The following is a 21849-nucleotide window of genomic DNA, read 5'->3' on the forward strand; positions in this document are numbered from 1 at the left end:
CGGCTGCGCACAGATTGCAACCATGAGCTCTGATTTAACCCCTTCAGCAAGCACCAAATGGTGGAAACGTCTGTTCGGAGGGAGAGGCTGTTCAGCTCCTGAAATGCTGGACGATTCCAGAATTTTGGGACGGTTTTCTCCACACCACGTATTCAGCTGGATCTGGTCTTTGAAACTAAATTCACATCTTAGCTGCAAACAGCCCTTTCAGAGCAAATAAACTCATCCAGGGCTCCCCAGCTCGGCTGCTCCCCGGACGTGCTGCGTGTCCCAGCTCCGCCGCACGGCAGCACCGCGCGGCACAACCGGAGAGACGGGGCACCCGCACGTGTCCGGCATGGGGCTCTGCGCCCGCGGGCAGCGCCGCAGTTCAGCCAGAGATCTGATTATTATGTGAGTCTTCAGGCTTTGCTGAAAGCAAAATACTGCACATATGGAATAGCTACTGGTAACACATAAATGTAAGTGGGTGGCAATAGCATTACAGCCACGGAGAAAACCAGACTTCTCTAGTTTCTGATATCAACGTAGGCAATTTTTGAGCTCAGTTTAAATAATTGAAACTACATGGCAAAAGAACATTCACGTAACAACTTTAATGTTAAATAGTTCACAAAGTTGGTTAAAAGAGTCATTTACATTGCATTATTGAAGGGTCTCTCCCCATTGCATCTGTGCTGCATTTGCACATATAAAATATTACAAAATGTAATATCACACTATAAAATACTTTTCTCGCGTTTTGCAGATTCTGTGGAAGACTGCAGAGCGAGGCCGGGGCTCCCGCGGCAGCGCCGGCACCGCTGGGCCTCCACTAACCGGCGAGGGACGAGCTCGCTCTGCCGGCGTTGCCCGCTCAGGCCGCGTGAGGCTCAGGCAGTTTTCTGTGTACGAAGGCAGGACGGGGAGGGAACCTGCTCTGCCCGCGGGACCCGCAGCCCCCACCGCGGTTAAACACCCCTCGGAACTGGCGGCATTTTGGTGACACCGAATCCCTGGGAGCCATGCGGAGCTCCGGCGGCGGAGCCGGGGGAGATCTCTGAAGGACACCTCTGGTGAACCGAACCAGAACCGCAGCCTGGTTCCCAGTAATCCCCTTCACGTGTGGACAAGGCCAAGATAGTTACAAATCCCAGTACAAAGCAGGTCTTAATTTTTATTTTTAAAGAACAATATTAAGAAAAAGCGAAGGCATTTCCCAGAGTCCCGAAGGCGGCGGAGCCGGCGCTCCTGCCCACCGCCAGGTGCTGCCTGCTTTCAGGACACTGCGGTGACTGGAGCAAATGACTTCCAGTAAAACGTACGCAAAGCTGAAAAGCACAGTTAAATAAAATATTTCTGAACAAAACAAACCACAACAGACTGGACTGTCTCAGCGCTGCCTCACGAACCAGCTCCCTGCGCCGGCTGCGGTGCCCTGGCTCACGGCTGCCTCCTGCACTTCAGCAACAGCAGTGAAACCATCTGGGACTGCAGCCTCCCCCCAAATAACTGTGCATCATATGGGCCTCGGAAAAGATTACATCTGTTTATTAATAGTAAAAATGGATACATTTGTCCTACATTTTGTTTTTAGAAATTTGATCATGTCACAAGCAATACCTGCGTGTACGTGGGTGTATTACAGATGTATATAATTTATTTTAGCCAGGCTGTGAAATAACATGTAATCACATCTCTTCTTGTGATTGTACATAATACAGTAATTAAATGATGCCAGTCTACGTCATTCTCTTATTTCTAATCAAAGGAACCTGAAGCGTAACAGTCTTCTTTCCGGCTGATATGGCTCTTTATTTTGTCACGGGAGGCGTCCCGCGGCCACCGCGGCACCTCGGGCGGGACGGCGGCGGCGCGGCCGCTCGGTGCGCGCAGCAGCGGCTCCCGCGGCGCTCGGCCCGGCAGACGGGCTCTCCTGGGCCAGGCCTCACTGCGGCCCCGACTTCTTCTCCTTCTGGAAGCTGAAGCTTGTTCTCCTGCTCAGTTTTCTTTGTTTCTGAGCAAAATAATCTGCTCTGGCTGTGCTTGCTCGCGACTCCAGAATGTAGTTAACCTGCAAGACACGAGCCGGTATTTAACGTCGGTGGCGCTCCGGCGGGGCAGCCCAGCGGGCAGGGCCCCTCTCCCGCCCAGCTGAGCCAGGCTTTAGCAAACCTGAGCCCGGCAGCGCAGAGCACCAGCGGCAGCACTGGTCCCACTGTGCTCCCACGTCCCACCCGTGTCACCCGCACCTCCGGGACACCGCAGGGCAAAGCCCCGGAGCGCCGGCCCGACACCGTCACGGCTTCAATAAACACCCTTATCGGCTTCGGCAGACGCGATTCTTCCCTTGCCATGTTTGCATACTCGGCTCATCTCAGAGTTTCCCTGTGTTTTGGCACATTTTACTTGATGAAAGCATTTTAAAATGATATTTAACAAGCCTGCTATTCCCTAAATTTATTATCTCCAGTGCTTTGTGATAATCACATAGATAATTTTAATGGAAGGTTAATGCAAGAATCAAAAAGATAAAAATGCCCTTTGGTCTGCCATTAGCTGGGTAATATGCTGTGCCTTAAAACTTGCACAATTTTATGCACTGTAGAGTGTTTCACTTTCATTCCATATTACAGCTTAAGGCATAAAAGTGTAGGGAGTTTTCACGGTCAATAAAGCCTCAGCCTTTCTCACTTGCTCGTGTGAAAACCCGAACCTGAGCAGCGGGATTTCTGAGGCTGCCAATACGGAACTGAGAACAAACCGGTGGCCTGTGCATGAAACCAGGGAACGTTCACTACCAACAACCTGCGAGCCAAGGAAAAGCTGTGCAACAGTATCTCCCTCTTCAATATTCACGTCAGTCCCAGCAAATCTTCTCCGACCACTTTCAGATGTGTCGAGTGCTCTGATTACAGCAGCTTATTTAAGATAAAGTAGGAACAAAAGACTTGGCCTAACGGTTCAGGAAGTGAGTTGAAAATCCCCAAAATACACTCACCTGCTACACTATTAATAAAAATTATCGTATGTCAGTTACTTAGCAATCCTCCAAACTCCACGCAGGAAATCAGAGCAAACGTAACAGATGGCTTGCCAAAATCACTGCTCTTTCAATTCTGGATTGCTATAAAATGTTCGTTTGTGGAAAATCCAAATTAACCATTCCAGAGTGCAACAAAAATTTGTTTCAGAAAATAAGTCAGTATGTGTACTGAGCCACAGGAAAAGCAAATAGATCTGATGGAGTATTGGGTGGAAAAACAACCTTTTGGCTTGGCACAAACACCCGCGTCCGGAACAGACGTGACGGGCACAACGGAAGCTGGTGTGTCCCTACGAAATTCCACAGAGAGCTGGTGTCTCATCAACTAGAGCCAAACACACAAGGGAACGCGGCACAGAAGCGGCGCTGCCTGCGCGGCTGCTCAACAGCAACGCGGGCAGCGCCCGGAGCTCCCGGCGCCCCCAGAGCCCCCGCTCGCCCTCCTGGGACACGTCACCATCGAATACTCACCTTCAGTACAATTTCATTGACAGTAGCAGCATCTGATTCAAAGTAAAGGTGTTTGTAGTCATGATTGCTTAGATATGTAAGTTTAAATATTGCATGACCTGCAAAGACAAGAAGAGAGGAGCTGAGGGCGCGCAGATGGCGGGTCCCGCCGCGCTGACAGGCGTCGCGTGTCACTGCGACTGACGGCAAGTGGTGGCTCACGGGAGCAGCTGAGCCCGGCTCAATAAGGTTCCTTCTCCCATCACATCCCCGCTGCAGGAAATGCAGAACCCATCAAACGGCTGGTTAGCGCCGCTCAGCCCGCCCGCGCTGCAGCCGAACTGCCGCAACAGGGCGGCTTTAGGGAACTACTCGCCGTATAATCACCCCGTGCAGGAGATAAGGGTTGTATGTAAAATAAAAGGCCAATTAACCGCAGCCCGTGGCCGTGGCTCCGGCGTCAAGGTCTGTCTGCAGAACACATGGGAACGCAAAACACCCTTCACTGGTGTGGGTGTGTATGGCTCCAAAATTACAACCAAACCTATTCTATACATTGTACTTTTCCCTCAGTTTTCTCACAATTTATTCAGTTCAAAGGTCAAAGTTAAGTAATCCGTAAAGTAACAGCCACGTTACTGTAAATTCGGGTCTTTCCTGGAGGAAAGCTAATTTGAAGCCTTATTTACATTATCTAATTCTCCAGGTTACCAAATAGTGACTGATATACGCTCAGATCTGCGGCCAGGAAATCTGAGATGCGAGTATTTTATTGTGGCATGTTAATTAAACACCATTATGATGCACTAACCTGGAATATAAATTCTATATTGAAAAATTGGCTAATAATAATAATAAAAATCCCTTTAAATCATTTGACAAACGATGCCTCGGTGGTACTAAAGATGCGGGAACCCCGGCCGCGCTCATCAGCATGGTAATGCATGCGCCCCGCTCTGCCCCTTTAGCATTCTGAAGGCGTCCGGGCACCGCTCCTGGGGACACGACACCGCGCTTGTCCTTGGACACTTCAGATCACAGTTACACAGACGCATCACTAGAACTGAGACCAGGTCTGGAGGACCCAGCCGGGCTCTCTGTGCGGGAGTGGGCAGCTCACGGTCACGGCCCCGTCCACCCACGCTGTCCCGGCTCTGCCGCCCGGCACGGGGACAGGACGCGGAACCAGAGCCACCCGAGCGCGACCTGGCCGCTGTCCTGCTGCTGGAGAAACTCTCCCCAGCGCCCCCGTCCTTCTCGCAAACCCGTGATTTACTCCTTTCCAGCAAAAGCGCTTACCTAGCTGGCAGAGCAGAACTCTGCTTTTGAGCAATTTTAGAATTGCGAGGACTCGGCTCTTTTGATGACAATTAGAGGGACAGACGCTGGTAACAGCCACACCGAGCCATGGGCTGCGCTCAGTGGCACACCCGGGGGACATGGAGTGGGGGCTGCGGCACAGGGGCCGCTCGGGGGCAGGGGGACGTGGCACAGGGGACACGGCATAGGGGCCGCTCGGGGGCAGGGGGATGTGGCACAGGGGCCGTGGCACAGTGGCCGCGGCACACGGGATGCTCAGGGACACGGGGGCCGCGGTGCCGCCGCTGAGCCCGCTGCCAAGTCCACGGCACGGCCTGCGCCCTGACGGGTGATTGAGTGCAAAGGAGCTGAGCAGACTTTTCTTCCGAAAGCCCCATTACGGCATTATGTTTATGTGCTCCGTGTCCACATTACACTATTTACAGCATGAAATATTAGTTCATTGAAATCCTAACTGGCACTCTGCTCGGCTACTGTTCCAGCCAGATGGAATTTCTAAATTGTGAGATTGATTTCCATTTCCAAGAGTGCTTAAATATGTGCTGTACCTCCTTCCAATGGAGCACCACCCTTGACAATTGAGAGATCAATAGGAACTTCAATGGGCTTATATTTCCATATAGGAATATCTGGTAACAAACAGCAGCAACTCCAGTGGCTCCCACTGCCCGCGGTGGCAGAATTAAAACAACGCGGGTTTTGCACGAACGCTTCACTACGGCGGCTCCGCCACACACACCGCGCGCTCTTTCCAGTGCCGCATCACAACTCTGTGCACTGGAGGATGAAAGAATATTCATGACTTGGACAAAAAAGAAAACAAACACGGGGAAATGCAAATTTATGTTAATTTGTCAATATACCTTGACGATTGCTTTGTCATTACAGGGTCATAAGGCAGAAGTCAACAATTAAGAGTTATTAGTGGGATAAATAGCTGGAGAAAGACCTCACTGAAGAGCAAAACACTTATGGGCATCATTTGACATCATCACAGATTTTCACTGTTTCAGAAACTGTGGCTACAACAGGATCAGACCTTGAAATGCCCTCTCACGGACTCAGAATGGATTATAAAGAAATAGAAATATACTAGTAAAAAGGCAAGGAATGATGCAAACACTATACAACCAACCAATGCTTCTGTACAAAGGCAAATGTACTTAAAATGCTGCGTGCAATGGGGTGACCTCTGCTCACCAGCCCGTTCCATCTCACCGAACAGCCCTGGGAGGGACTCGGGTGCCTGAGATCCACGTGCGCGCCCCACAAACGAGGTTGTGACCCCAGAGCAGGGCCTGATGGTCCCACAAAAACACAAGCGCTGCTTTAGCACCACAACAGCCTCCGCTGCCGCTAGTGGAGGTCTTGCTCCCAGATGTGCTGAAAGCAGAGGTGCTATTAAAGCGCTGCACACATCCCCTTCGTGTCAAATTGTGGTAACTATTCACACACCTGGATTTTTTTTTCCCCAAAGCCTTTTGTTTCTCCTTTGAATTATTACAAAAGGCAGAATACAAACAAATATTTTTGTGAGAACGGTGAAAACGGAGGTGGAACGCGGGGTTGCCCACAACCTCCCCACCAGCAGCCTTGTTTGGGAAAAAAGATGATAAATAAATCAAAATGCACTAAGCAGTGTTTCCACATGGCAATCGCCTCCTTCATTGCGTCTGCACCTCATCAATCACACCATTGTCTGCCTGAAAGGCGAGTCCTGTAAATGTCAGATCCACTCAAGCCCAAGGAGAAGCGAATCAAAATGCAGCACGGAGTTTTAATTGGATAGTGTAATTAAACTAAAAAACCCCAGCAGAATAGCTTTGACAGGATAGATGAAGACCCCTTTTAATAGGGCTACAAAACATATTTGTTAAAAGGATGAGGCAATGCGCGCTCCTGATTGTGCTCCAGAGGACCCGCGCGAAAGGCTCTTGAGCAGGGGTGGGTTTAAGGAGGCGCAGGGGCTGCCCGGGGCCCCGACACCCCCGGCCTGTCGCCCCTGTCCCACGCGACCCCGAGCGCAGCCCTGGCCGGGGAGCAGCAAAGCCGGTGCCAGCAGTGCCAGCGGTGCCGTCCCGCCGCGGCGCTGACCTGCTCTGCAAACCGCGCGCCCGTGCGCATTTGGCCTCATTTCTGTTACATGCTTGGAAGTTTCTTCCACTCCGAGCCTGAAGTTTGGGAACATTTTCCCTGCTGAACCTATTTTCTACCTTTTGATCCGGGTCTGTGATGAGCCTTCTATCGGGTACAAATTTTCTTCTCTTCTTTCACACTCTGCCTCCCTCACAACGGGGCCCAGCCCAGCATCCCGTGCGGTGTGCAGGGCACTCGGCCGGCTGTTGCCGCTCTGCTCGGCTCCAGCGCAGGCTCTGAGCAAACTGCAACAGCTCCGTTCCAGCCCCAAGCAGCAGGAACCATCCGCACCTTCCTGGCGCTTTCTGTACGGTTTTTGTCCTTTTACAACCCAGTAACAAATTCATTAAATTAGTACTACCCAACGTGCATAATCTGGAGGAACTGGCTACTGAATTAAAACATCAAGTTCCTTTAGCTTTAAGTGCGAAGCACCCGCAGGCGCGCAGGCATCAGCGGGGCTATCACTTACGGCAGAGCGGATACCGCTGGAAAAGCTATTTTCGTGCAGATGTGGAATTCAATGGGAAAGACTGACTCGTGTAGCAACATCAATCAAAACGTCGGCTCCGCTGGCAGCTCTCGACAGTGCGGCAGGTTCAGAGGTCACAGGATAAAGAAAAAGCCGAGCTCTGGTTCAGCTCTAATATCTCCTCGCCACAAGTCTCGCAGAGGTACCTGCCCCCCTTCTGTACCAGGCGCCTTTCATTAATCTTCTTGCCATCTTTTTTAACTAGTCATGCAGAACCGCTCGATAGCGAGACATATAATGGGGAGGCCCTGTGCCTATTACCAGGTTAACACTCTGTTAAGCCCCAGTGCAACAATGGAATAAGAATTTAAAGGAAATCTTAAGCTGCAGGGTGCAAAGCAGGCAATTAAATTACAAACCGAAGTTACCAATGTACTCTGTGACCTACAGAACACCTTTGTTTAGACTGCCTTCATATTAGGGACATTTGGATCTAGCAATCAAGAAGTGTTGGCTTTATTAAAAGGAAAAAAAGGCAAGAAAAGGATCATAGAGAATATTTCATCAGTGTTTCAAGTAGATAATCAGACAATAGTGACTTCTGCAGCTATCGTAAAATACTCATGAATGGAAAACCCCACGTTATTTTGAAAACTGTGAGTGAGCCCAAGTGCTGAGCTCAGGGCCAGCAAAGCACTGCCCACGGGGCTGCTCGTCCCACGCACCCGGCACTGCAGCCACCGGCACCGCAACCACCAGGCATCGCAACCACCAGGCATCGCGGCCACCGGCACTGCAACCACCAGGCACCGCGGCCACCGGTACCGCGGTCATGGGCACCACGGCCACCGGCACTGCAACCACCAGGCACCGCGGCCACCGGTATCGCGGTCATGGGCACCACGGCCACCAAGCACCGCGGCCGCGCGCCCGGGCAGGGACGGTCACGGCGCAGCCACCGCTGCCGCGCTCAGGCCACCCGCAACGTGGACAAAGGCAGCGGCCGGTGACACTGAAGTTTCTCCCTTGTCCAGGTAATGTAAGAGACATTAACAGAATCAGATTTCCTTTAAATTACACTATTGCAAAGGGATATAATTGTATTAAACGTATTATGTTGCTTCCTTAAGACTTTATATTATGTACACTTAATTGAGATACAAAGCTCTTTTCAGCTATAAAAATGACAACTACTTTATTAAGGCTTAAATCTTATTTCTCAATGATAGGATGCTTCCTTTCAAGACTCAAAACATTCAGAATCTCTCGTGATAATCAGACTGAACCTGATTTAAACAAGCCGTTTGTACGCAGTGTCTTCAGGTTCTAATGGCATCTGATCGAGCCAGCAGGGCCATTACCTCTTCCCTTTGTCTAAATTCAGGGAGTCTGATCTAATTTACAAATAAAAATTCAAATGCTGACCCAGGCCTACTACAGGGCAAACAAAACTCATCAGCCATCCCTGCCCACAGTACCCACACTAATGGCACATTACAAGCCAAAGCTTTCTATTTTCATTTTCTGTTCTCACCGTGTGCAGCTCCAGGTCCTGCAAACTCAGGGCACGGAAAGCGTCCGCCCGCTGGGAACGCCCCCAGCACGCCCCCCAGCCGCGGAGCCCCCCGCGCTCACCCAGCGCCCCAGAGCTGCGCGGCACAGAACTGGCTTTCCAAAGAAAACTATCAGGAAACAAGCAGAGGCTCTTTACCGCATTGATACACGATTTCTGCTCTCACATTCCTGCAGAAAAGTGTCAGTAAAACTGTGAGATCTCTTCAGCCTGCAGAGAGTAGGAGCTCACGAATACCGAGCTGTGCTGGCTCCCAGGTTCAGAGGAACCTGCAGAAACCTGTGGCTGCACCGGGCTCGGCAGAGTCCCCTGGGCTTGGTGGGACAGCGCGGCCACCGCAGGGCCCTGCAAACCCCCATCTCCGCAGAGGCTCAGCGCGCCAGCCCAGCAAAGCCGGGCCCAGCGTTATTCCAGGCGGCGCCTGGGGAGGCAGGGAGCCCCACCAACCACACGCGGAGCTTTCACCGCTGCAACCGCTCCAGCACCGCTACATGTGCACAACAGTCCTGAAAGACGAGATGGAGCGTGTTTGTGTTACAAGAGATAACCACATGAAAACAAAATATATTGCGGAACTCAAAGACCTTATCTTTCCCCAGCCTCTCTCTCTTTGCAATAATTCATTCAAGGAAGATCCGGGAATAATTTTTTTATGTAAACTCTGCTACAAACATATATCACTATGCTGATAAAAATCACAGACAAAACTTGTGAAATACAGCGAGTTTCATTCTTTTATGCTACTAAAATAACTTTTTTCCATTTAAAATTCCAGAGATACTGATCTGCTGTTGAGTCCCCAAAATGCATCATTCTGAGGTGTCACACTAGAAGTCTCTGCTCCTGGCCTAAAAGAATGACTTGGGAACACCGTCAGTGACTCGGGAAGAGGTCAGCACATTTCAGGAGGAATTATTTTCTCCTTCTGGAACTATGCTGAACACTTATTTAATGGGAAGGGTTTATGACAGCCATGCGAAAATGAGGAAATCATAAAGGTTGCCTTTGCCATAACCTGCCAGCATCCTCACAAAGTGACCGCGATCCTTGCTCCAGCCGCAGTCCTGCCCTTCTGCCGCCGGCCGCTACTTGCGGGTGAAGTTCTGTCCCTTGTACCCCCCTGGCTTGGCCGGATTTGGGTGCAAACACGATTTCCCCCGCGCGGCTGCAGAGCCCGGCCCGGCGGGATGCGGTGCTGGGGTTCAGCTGGAAGGTCTCGGACCATCGTGTTAACAGGAGCGTGAGCTGGAAACCCTGGGTTCCCAGGGCGGCTTTTCAGATACAGCCCTTTTTTGTGGGCACGATTTTACCACCATGTTTGCATTTGAAATGAAATGTGGCCTCAAAGCCAGAGGTGTTAACATGTTTACAAGTGCAAAACCACCTTGAGCTCTAAAGACAAGGGCTGCACAGTTTGGACTGTCTGGTCACCGGGAGCCTCTCCTTGGGAACACACCTTCCCAAGGACCACGGAATCTCGCTGGAGAGATAGAAGAGGAAGATAATAACTGGACTAAGAACAGGGAAGTAGGAAGGGGTAATGAAGGGGAGAAAGATATAGTTCAATAATTGCTGATAAAATCTGTGGCAGCCATAAATTTACTCTTCCAAGAGAATTCAACAGATCATTACCTCTGTAAATATGTATCACATAATTCTCCCTCTCTGTCACCTTGCAGATAAGTACTTAATACTTAGCATCCCTACCCTGCAAAAGCACAAGTGTAATAAAATCCATCTGAGCTTTTGAACCGCAGTTACTTTTTGATAGTAGATAGTTACATTTTGGCACCACCGGGAGACATTGCCCAATTCCCCCAGGGCCTATCTCGTCCTTTTTCAAACACATTGTACAGATCTAGACTTCCATGACTCCACTGACACAACAAGCCGAAGCGCTCGGCTTGCAGAGTCGCGCTCCATGGGCAGTGAGCCCCGACCGTCGCCACCGCGGCTGAGCGGGGCTGCCCCGCGGTCCCTGCTTCCCAAACCCGAGCTCCCGGAGCAGCACGTCGTGACCCTGCAGCCACGGCCAAAGTGCGTTCAGAGGGCACTTACATACTTACTGTATGTCTGAGACCCTCATTCGCATCTAAGAAATTGTTTAAAACCAACCTGGATGTTAAGAAGTTCAAAAACACTGTAATTATGCTGAAACGCGTATTTGAGTCCCGAGCTACGGGCTGGAGAGCCGGCGTCTCCTTGGGGTGACACTGCCCGCAGCTACTGCCGGGGGGCACGAAATGCTCTTAATGACGCCATTAGCTGGAAGCAGCATGAAAAGGACACTCATAAAATGTGTATCTGTTTATGTTGTGTTCTCTGTAACAGAACCGAGTCAGATTAAAAACATTCTATAAAGAATAAAATACACCTATGGAAAGAAAAGGACATGGCAGCAATAATTCTTTGGACATGTAGCACATACAGGGAGGGAGAGAAGAGAGGACATAAATAAAAAGGACTACTCACTTGGGCTTTTTTCTTCCGCAAGGTCACAGGCACAGAGGAGTTCAGAATCGATTGAAATGGGTTTCTGCTTAATCCAAAACTTAGTGCTGGCCTTCTGATTAGTAACAGGGTCTATCTCTACCTTGTCTCCAGAAATACCTGAGATGAGAAAGAATAGAGAGCCACAGCAGTGATCTGTTTAAGCGATTTCATATCAGCTGTTTGACACACTTTATAAATCTTAAATGGGATGAAAGTATATTGCCCTTTGGGGCTTTTTGAAAGCACAGGAGCTTTTGAAACCAAAAGCAAATGGTTATCAAACTGCATTGATAATCTGCATTTTATTCTCCTGCATGAGCATACCAACAAGAAAGAAACCACCGAAAACATTCCTTTCAACACATGCAGAGCTCTCCTGGAAGCAGCAGCTACACGAGGTGCACGATTTATAAAATGATACCGCTAGTTTTTCAGTCACCACCGTTCTATGCAATAGACACTATCGCAGCCTGTCCCTGGCCAGCACACACACCGTGCCCCACCGGGACAGCACACACACCGTGCCCCACCGGAGCAGCACCCACACTGTACCCCACCGGGACAGCACCAGAGCCCCATGGCACAAAGTCCCCGTGTCCCCTCCCCAGCAGTCCCTCCCATCCGTCCTGGTGCCATGGGGCAGCGTCAGCCAAGCGCCGCTGAGAGCAGCAGCTCGCTGCCCAGGAGCTGCGGGCACGCTGAACGAACCCCAGCGTGCTTTTTACATCGAGCTGTGGCGACCCTTCAAAATAATTGTATCTCTTCAGCCATGAGTTACAGGAGAAGCTCATGGGAAAGCGACAAAAGGGAGCAGTACAGGAAAAAGGTATTTAAACATCATTTATCTCTTGCATCTCTGGAAAAAACACAGAGAGAACCTTTTCCCGCAGTGGGGTTCGGCTATGGTGTTTCCAACACACAACACTCGGCTCGTCTCAAGCACAAGAAAAGCTGAAGGTGCTGATGACAGAACTTTCAAGAGATGTGACAAAATACAGAAGTAAGATGCCACGCACATAAGGGCTCTCCCAAACCCCCCACAATGACCCCAAGAGTTCTCAAAGTCAGGATGGTTTGTGTTTTCCGCCACGCGCAGCCGTTCCCCTCACCCTGGCCCCTTGGCCGGGAGCTCGTCCCGTAATGCGCCACCACCCAACGCCACAGCGCGCCTTGTCACCAACCACACGTCACATCGGAGACCACAGTTCAATCAAGCATTGTATCAAGAGTCCAGTTAACACCAGGACTGCTGGAACTCGTAATGCGAGCGGGCTGATGCTGTATCTGGAGCCCATTTTGGTTTGTAATCTAATTTTGGACAAATTATTTAAAATTGGCATTGCTATTCCACTGCAATGGTTAATTATTCAAAATGGCATTTTCCGTAGTTTAAGGAAAACACGCGAAGTCGACGGTACAAGTTCTTATTTCCTCACTGAAAAAGTCAAGGCGAGTTGTAAAAATAAAGGTGCAAATCCTGTGTGCGCAAGGGCTGCTCCCCATCCCTTCCTCTGAAAACCTCACCCCTGGAAATATGCTCAAAAATGTTCACTGTATGGTCCTGCAACTTTGGAATTCACAGTCAGTCAATATTGTTAATGCACCTTGTTAATTTGATAGGATTTGTCAGGTAACTCCACTGGAAAATTATATAAAACTGTTCCAGATGAACAGATGATAGTGACATGAATTAAAGTGATAGAACAATAGTGGAATATAAACCAGAAATGACACCCAAAGTGGCTGTTGATTTATTGCCATCCTGAGTTTGGTTCTGGGCTTCCATGTATATTAGTGCTACAAATCTGGGTCCATTTAGCAGCGCGATGCTCATACATACATCACCAGCGCCTGCTCCACGCCAAGGTCACTCCCCGCCGCATCAATCTTCCCGCAGAGGCTACTTCCCCGAGCAGGGCTCTGCAACCATCTCAGATCTCACAGACTTCCTCCTCTTTCATCTTTTTTTTATCATGTAAAATACACTTTAACTTCTATTATTTTTATCTGCAAATTGTTGCTGTATACTTCATCCATTATTTCTGTATCTCGACACCGCTGGCTTAAGCTCACACACATCCAGAGCGCGCGCTGACAAAGAATGTTGTCTTTTTTCTGTTATTGTTCTCACAATCTGGATGTGCTGAAACCTAAAATCAAAACACTATTATGTATGTGGCTTCTGCAGCCTGTACCACCGCGCAAATTAGTCACACTCAAGAAAACAAGTAAAAATGCTGCTCCTACTATTTTTTAATTCATTCATTTTCTCAAAAGAAAGGTCTGGGGCGCCGCAGTCCGGTAACACCGCTCCGTCCCTGCTCCCTTTGTCGGGTCTGCACCTGCCCCCCTTGTCTGAAATATTTCCCAGCAGCCATTTTCCAAGACAACATGCTTTTCATTTTGCTGATGTGATACCCACGCGAATGTATCTCACTCCTCCACAACATGACAGAGCCCTTGTAAAAACGCGGAGGGTACAGCTGCGTGTGCCTTACAGCGGAACAGGAGCGAAACCAGAAAGCGCAGAGCCCACCCTGCTGCGGGCAAAGCCGCGAAGCCGCCCGCAGCGCGGCACGGCCCCACCGTCGCCACGCACCGCCTCGCGCTGCCGGACCAGGCACCACGAACGCCACATCCAGCTTACTCCAGGACTTTTGGTGGACCTTGCCTCAAATTCAGTGATCGGGCCTCAAAACAGCTCTAACGTTTCCAAAAGAGCCGGTATGCAAACGGCAACTCACAAAGGCAGCTCGCGCCACTGCTCCCTGTCCTGCGCACCCGAGACAGAGCCCAGCACCGCAGCGACTCAAACCCAACGCGGCTGCGCGTCCTGCAGCAAGGGAGCAAACCGGGAGCAAACCGGGAGCAAACTGGGAGCAAACCGGGAGCAAACCAGGAGCACAGGAGCAAACTGGGAGTGTGGGAGCAAACGGGGAGTGCCGACGGGCTGTGCGGGGGTTTCTGCACTAGTGTGGGGGTCCAGCCCACGGAAACGTCCTCCCACGTGCCGCCAGGGACTGCGACTCGGCCCAAAGCACCCGACACGTTCAGCGCGGCCCCCGAGCCACGTTCCCGCTCCCGCCACCTCCACACCGCCCACGAGGGGCCGTGGGACCGTTCTGGATCCTCGGCGTCCTCTAGAAAAGCTGGCACTTGGCTATGGCAGATGCATAAAACTGAGGACATAAAAATGCTACAGAGAAAAGTCTTTGCCATCATTAAATGGACTCGGAATAGCTCCCAAACCACAGTTACTGATGAGACATTGAAAAAATGAGACACGGGTTTTCCGTTTGAGGCTGTGGAGCAGGCTGGCGCTCGCAGGAGATGAACACGCTAGCACTCAGCAGCCCTGATCCAAATAGCACCCCCGTGCTTATTTTACCAGCATTGCTCTTTTAATATCCTAAAAAATGTCCAGAGAAACCCCAGCGACATACATTACTTTTGACTTACTGAGAGGTTTTGATGCTGTTCATTTGCCCAAAGTTCGAATATCTCACTGGGGTTTTCTTTGATTTTTAAGAAGTAATTACATTACAAAACTCACGTTGTCAGTGCACTGCCATCAAAAATATACAAGTTCATAGACTGTTATAAAAGGGAAATGTTATGGTCCTTACAGCGCTGGACAGGGTCAGCGCCGCTGCACACGAGTTAAGCCATTTGTTTCATTTAACAGCTGTTCTTCCTTAACCATTTGTCTTTCCCGATCTGCCACGACCTTTGCCAGCTCTCGTCCTGACGCTTTCCAGACACGTGAGCCCAGCGCCGTCCCGCTCAGCACCAGCGCGCCCGTCCCTCCCCAGCAGCCCCGAATAAACCAGGAAAGCTTGTCGGGAAAACTGAGAGACGTCACTTCTGTATGTGCTGAAGGGCGGAGGAACGAAGAGACTGTAGTGACAGCGACACAGAAACTGCTGGAGTGTCAGTGTTACAATTCCACTGAACTCTACAGAATAAATGTATTTTGTAAACATAACGGCACTTAATATTTTACTGCTGAATCATTTCTCTATGGAAGGTATTTGTGGGAATGTCACAGGTCACCTACCAATGTATCATTAATCAAATTTTCACAATTTAAACACAAAGATAAAAAGCCATTCAATCATTTTAGAACAGTAATAAGGCTTTTATCATTCAAGATTCTGTCATCCCTTGGCCTTTGGGTTTTCCAGAGCATTCAGAAAGCCAATAAGGGCAACAGAAAACCTTTTGGAGAACACCAGTCGTACGTTGTTCCACCTCAAATTTCCTCTTGCTCCTTAAAATCTTTCAGCCTCAGAAAAGGACAAACCTGATCATTCCTGATTTTGCATTGCGACATTTAGAAACAACCAAACAGTTGGCAAGAAGCTTTCTATTAGGAAATCTACATTAAAAAAAAGGGAGGGGGTCATTAAATAATGTGCTTATTTTGGAAGAAATGTGTGCTAGCTGATTGTGGATAATAAAAATACTGAATTCTTTTCAACTGAAAGCAGTTTTTTAACCGCCGAAGTGCTGGCAGCGCTTTGGAGTGATGTGCTCCGCGGCACAACAGACCAGCATGATAACGGCTGCCTGAAAACGCCCGAGACAGGCAGGCAGCCATGAGAGACGGCCAGAGCTTTGAACCGCCCCGTCTTCCCCGCTTACGGTAGGGATTGATTTACCTAACTGAACATCAGTGGTGAATCGAAGCCGATGGATCATGCTGACTTTGAAGGACTTGTAATGGTGGCTGCTGAGCATGTCCTGGACCGTGGCGATGTCGATCTGCGGGTCCTCCTCCGAGACCTCTTCTCCTCTTGAACCTGAAACAAGCAACAATAATGAACGAGAGGTTTAAATCCCGCGTGCGATTCAGCCAGCGCGAAGTACGGCCGCGACGCCTGCAGCTGCGAGGGCTCCTCAGCAGAATGCCCAAGTCCCTGTCCCCGGGGGGAATCCTCACCCTCCACCCAAAGCCGCAATCCCTGACGCACTGAGGACGGCAGGACACACGGCCGTGTCCCGCTCCACGAGCCGGGGCTCCGCGGCCTGGCCCAGCCCGGACGGTGGCACCGCGCTGGGCTGCCCGGGGGACGCGGCGCCGGCCCTCGCGGTGGCACCCGCGGCACCCGCTCACGGGGCTGCGCTTTATTTACTGATTAGTATTCTCATTACTGCTGCAGGTACCGGCTTTATAAAAGGTAACATCTCATTAAGCCAAAATGCCAATTACTGAAAAAATATAACGCACTTTAAAGATTTTTTACATTTTATGACGTTGGATTAACACCAATTTAAACATTACTATAATGCGATATATAATTTTGTGCAGAGTAATTTCTATGCCAGCTGCTAATAAAGCATCTCAGCTCTAAATGATCATTCGGATGCTGTTAGATAAAGTGGTATAAATATGTTTGAAAACTGATTTAGCTTCTTACAGAAGATACTGAGGATGACACGTTTTGTTTAATTTCCCAGCTAATGTAGTCCTAAAAGCTGAACCAACTGCCAGTTCGGAGCACTAAATTTGCTGCGGGAGATTAATGAAAACTTTATATTTTGCTGAAATTTTAATAATGGGAAGATGAGATGATGGAATTTTAGTACAGGTCTTACAGAACCAGCACAGCAGGCTCAGAACCTGTCAGATGTTTTGCATTCATTTTGTTTGAGGCTGGAGCAGCGTCAGCACCAGCGCTGCCCGCGCCGACCGTCCCGCCGGGCGCAGGGTCCCGGCCCCTCCGCCTGTGGGGCAGCCCCATGGCACGGAGTGGTCTTGCAGGGAAGGAGAACCCTGGCCCCAGAGCGCTCTGCTGGAGCAGCAGCTCCTTCCCTTCCCTTCCCTTCCCGCGGGGGAATCCAGCGTTGCACAAGCACCCACTGCTTGCTCAGCATGGGACGTGCTGGGGGGTGGACAAACCTGAGAGAGAGAAGAAAACCCCACCGAGCACGGAGCGACCTTCTGGCTGCCTGACAGCGTCCCCTTCCCTGTCTGTTCATTCTGTAAGGAACGCCGCTGCCGATGACAAGCACCTCTCATGTCTGCATCAAAGCAAGACTGGCATTTGCTGTTAAATGGGTCAAAATGCACGTTGAGAGTGCAAAGCGGGATATTCCCATTTCACAGATGTCAGTCATGTCAGCTTTCCAGCCTGCCCGGGGTCAAGGGGATGCCACAGCTCCCGACACACCACTCGGGACCTTTTTTGGGGGAAGGGGGACAGCGAAGGGTTAATTACAAATGAGGCTGTGCCATTTGACTTAAAAGAATTCCAAAAATCAAATGAAACAGTCTACACGTGAATTTATGCAGAGCCATCTTAACATTGCAGCCACTCTACGCTCCAGAATGACAAGATAAATTGTAATGGCTCCTTCAGAGACATTACAATGTATTTTGTCAAAGACCCCTGTGTTAATGTCTCTATACTATGGATTATCATAATGTATCATGTCAAACCCTCATGCTGCAGTACTTCAAAGATACACTGAGATATGTCAAACTTTTTGGTGCTCTTAAAAGCACCGCGCAGCACTGTGGCACAGCGGTGCCGGGCAGCCGAGCAGGGGGACGGCAGCGGCAGCGCTACCCGGCCGGGGAACCGGGACCCTCCTCACCCCCGGGGACCAGCGATGGGTCCGTCTGGCCCCGGGAACCAGGACCCTCGTCACCCCCGGGGACCAGCGATGGGTCCGTCCAGCCCGGGGAACCGGGACCCCCGTCACCCCCCGCCCCAGCGGGGACGGCGGGCGGCTGCCCCGGCTGTGCCCCTGCCCGCGGGCAGCCGGGCTGGGGACAGAGCAGGGACAGCGCACGGTGTGGAGAGCAGGCGGCTGGGAGGGAACCCCGAGTCCCACACGTCCCCGTCCGCAGGGAGCTCGTTAGTGCTGCCCCAAACGAAGCCCTGCTCGGGATTCAGAGCAGCCACCTCCCAGCGCGCGGCAGCGTCCCCAGGGCGGGTGACAAGACTCCCCCACGCGAGGGGACAACTCTGTACAGTGGGGGCTTAACACAGCGTTACACCAGTAGACAAACTGGATCAGCAGCTGTAAGAAATCCAGCAATAACACAAAGGATGGCAACACCTGAACTTGTCCTCGCACCTCCTGCAAAATGCTCTCAGAACTTCACTGCACCCAGACCCGCAGGACGCCCAGCGGGTGCCGCTGCCCCTGCGCTCCCCACTGTCCCGAGTGGGCACGACGTGCCGCTGTAATGATGCTGAGTCTTCCCAGATTTCACACACCCAAATTAAAAGTATTAGGAAGAAAATCAGCAGCCTGCCAGATCATATCCAAGGGAAAACCTGTCACTACAGCCAAAAACACGAGCACCTTGTCAGCACCTGAACTGCCGGAGCAGCCGAGCAGCGACTGTGCTCTGGAAGCCTTTCAGATCCTCCGCGTGTCGGCACCTCTGCCGACTTTGTTTTATGGAGCTTTGTGAATGGATTCAGGTTTACAGAATTTCTACAGTTGCTGCTCTTGGGAGAGCAGCCAGGAACTTCAGCATCCAAACAGATCATCTGTCTAAAGATGGCAAGACACGCGGACCCCTGCGGGTCCCGGGATAATGGCAGTAATATCAGTAACAACAGGAGAAATGCCCTGCAGGGGAAAACCTGACTGCAGAACTTGGCACACTGCGGTGACCCCGCGGCTCGGCGGGGATGGCTGTGGCACCGAGGACGGCTGTGGCACCGAGGACGGCTGTGGCACCGAGGACGGCTGTGGCACTACGGATGGCTGTGGCACCGCCAGCCCCGCCAGCTGACTGGGGAAAGCAGAAAAATATTTTCCACATGCAAGCAGCTGTGAATAAACCTGTCAAATATTTACAGGCCTGTCAGGGTATTTGTAATGGAGATCACAGTGTGGCTTTTGAACGTAAAAGCTTCTGCTTGGGAAGACAATCAAGTAAAGTGGATGCTCCAGGTCTATTATTTAGCCCAAGAGCAGCCCCGGCTGTGGCGGCACAGAGAGCGCTCGGGGTGCGGGAGGAGCAGACTCCTTCCACAACACACGCAGGCTCGGTTCGCAAAGACCGCTGCCAGTTTTCCTTACAGTCTGCCTAATTAACATCACTTTGTGAAAGAAAACATGAGAAAAGGTGAAACGAGGTGTGGGATAAATGAGGTACGGGATGAGAAGCTGCATGAAGCGCAAAGCACAGCCTGGAGGGAGGCGCCGCCCTGGGCCACAGGGACCAGCTCCTGGAGCAGCGCGGTGGGAAACCCACGGAGGGAGCAGGAAAAGAGCCGCGGCCTCGGCACCGTGCGGGGACAGCGGGGCCACCGGGACCTGCCTGTGCTCCCCCAGCTCTGCCCAGCACAGCCGCCCGTACCCAGCAGCGAGCACAGCCCTGCCCGGCTGCCGCCCAGCTCGCCCACCACCCACCCAGCTCGCCCACCTCCCGCTCAGCACAGGGACTCAGCAGCGCTGCTGTCGTCTCTGCTCAGCCTGTGCCGCCAAACCCACCAAACATCAACAACAGCTCCTACTTCAAAAAACCAATCCAAACCAACAACGGGAAGAGTTTTCTGCCCACAGAAGCCGACTAAAAAGCACCAGTGGCACGGGGGTGCCACTCGCCCGCCCTCCCAGCCGCGCGGCGCGGCGGAGCCCCGCGGTGTTCCACCGGCCACCCTGGCGCGAGTGCGCAGCCGCTAGGTTTGACAGGTTTCCCAGTCTGGAAACAGCAGTTGAAGATCTTTACTCTGTCGTTGGGGTTTTTTGCTTTGTGTTTTTTAAACCAGGTTCAGTATGGAGATGGTGTTTTTGTCCAAGTACTTGAACTACTGTGAAATACAGAGTTATATTTGTAACTCAGTCCCATCTCATCATAGAAAATTCCGACAAACAGTAATGAAACAACAGGCACTGGAAATAAGGTAAACGCTAAACCAAGGAGCTTATCCAAAAGGGGCCTGTGAGAACTAGAGGATGCATCAAAATGACACATTAGTAATATCGGAACACTGAATGCCATATGTAGCCTATTCAAGAGCAAGCGAACGTGTATTTCCTCGATAAAACAACAAAATATAAAGTTAACGGCATTGCAAAAATGTCCCTTATTACTTTAATGTACTGGTATATTGCTTAATGAAAGTTCTTAATTGTAATACAATTAATTACATACACAGAATCCCCAATTACATTTTCCAATAAGACATTGGCTTTGGTACAGGTCTAAAGGCACTAAACCAATTTTAATATATTAAGACCAATTTCCCTTGAATACTAATTACTATCTAATGATAAAATGAGAAAGAGGAACTTTCCAGAAGTAAGATGGTAAGAATAAAACTAAATTAGCCATGAACAGTTTGCTACTGCAGATAAAAGCATTTCACATTACAAAGTGCAGGCTTTCAGTTGAAAGATAAATCTTTGTGCGAGTTAAAAGTTCTGCATACTGGAAACAGTTAATTAGTCCGAATGCCATTAGCAAACCTTGGCTAGATAGGGGACTTCTCCACGCATATTTCTTAGCAATGGAAAGTTTTCTGTTTCATTTAATACCCTGAAATACAAACTTTCAATTTGCCCAAAGGATACTGGCAGCTATTTTACCAGCAGATGTTTGGCATCATACATATATATATTTATAAATGAATATGAGACCATGAAGAGCATATTTCCAAATAATAGATGTTATAACAGAGTTTTTCCTGACTGGCATATCTGAGTCGAAAGTATTTCAAACAAAACCAAAACGCACACAATGAATATTTCATTTTGATGTTAGGACTTTCAAGCTATTATTTTATTAATAGTGCGAAGCTGTCAGTGTTTCTGTTGCAATGCCACGCCAGAAGACAGCTGCCTAAGCACTCCAAAAGCCAATTTCTTACTGTGCACCGGGGAACCGGGCCATGTGCGACGCGTGAGTGCTGACCGATCTGACACAGCGCCCTGCCCTTGAGCGCCGTGTGCGCAGTGACCTGCAGGTGTGCCACATCCACCCCGGGCTGGGCAACGGAAAACTACTTGAAATTCACCCACATTTTGGGGGAGAAACTATAAGCAGAAAACTTCTCCTGCATTGCTCCTTTGAGCTGGGTGTCCGGTGAGAGAGCAGCAACAGCGCAGCAGAAAGGAGACAAGACCCATGCAAGCATTTCCAGTTTGCCTGGATTCCTGTCAGCCTTGGCCAAACCCCAGTGGTGACTCGCTCCTGAGCTCCAGAGTCACCGTGTCTGCCCGGCCTTTGCTGCTCCACGTTCCAGCCTCCGGCTGACGAACACGGGGCCCGTGAAGCTCAGGAACGGGGAGCTCAGGAACGCAGGGGCTCTGGAGGGACCTGCCCTGCGCCTCCCGTGGGTCTGCTGCGGCGAGACCGGGGTCCTCACCCGGAGGGACGAGCAGCAGCGGCTGCACCGGGACCTCAGGCGT

General features: G+C 50.6%; 1 protein-coding gene across 7 annotated transcripts in view; it reads right to left on the reverse strand.

Annotated features, from left to right (window-relative positions):
* Positions 1 to 638: 638 nt before the first annotated feature.
* Positions 639 to 21849, reverse strand: part of MAPKAP1 (MAPK associated protein 1) — a 75913-nt gene continuing 54702 nt past the window's right edge. For 6 of the 7 annotated variants that reach the window (XM_080356096.1, XM_080356097.1, XM_080356093.1 and 3 more), the window contains 4 exons: positions 16131 to 16271; positions 11449 to 11586; positions 3497 to 3594; positions 639 to 2053 (listed from right to left, as the gene is read on the reverse strand). In XM_080356096.1, coding sequence (XP_080212222.1) covers positions 1928 to 2053; positions 3497 to 3594; positions 11449 to 11586; positions 16131 to 16271 — 503 coding nt within the window. In that variant the 3' untranslated portion in view covers positions 639 to 1927. The remainder of the gene's footprint in view (positions 2054 to 3496; positions 3595 to 11448; positions 11587 to 16130; positions 16272 to 21849) is intronic. The other variant, XM_080356098.1, reaches the window with a different exon arrangement.

Source organism: Nesoenas mayeri (assembly GCF_963082525.1).
Source record: "Nesoenas mayeri genome assembly, chromosome: 18".
NCBI lineage: Eukaryota > Metazoa > Chordata > Aves > Columbiformes > Columbidae > Nesoenas > Nesoenas mayeri.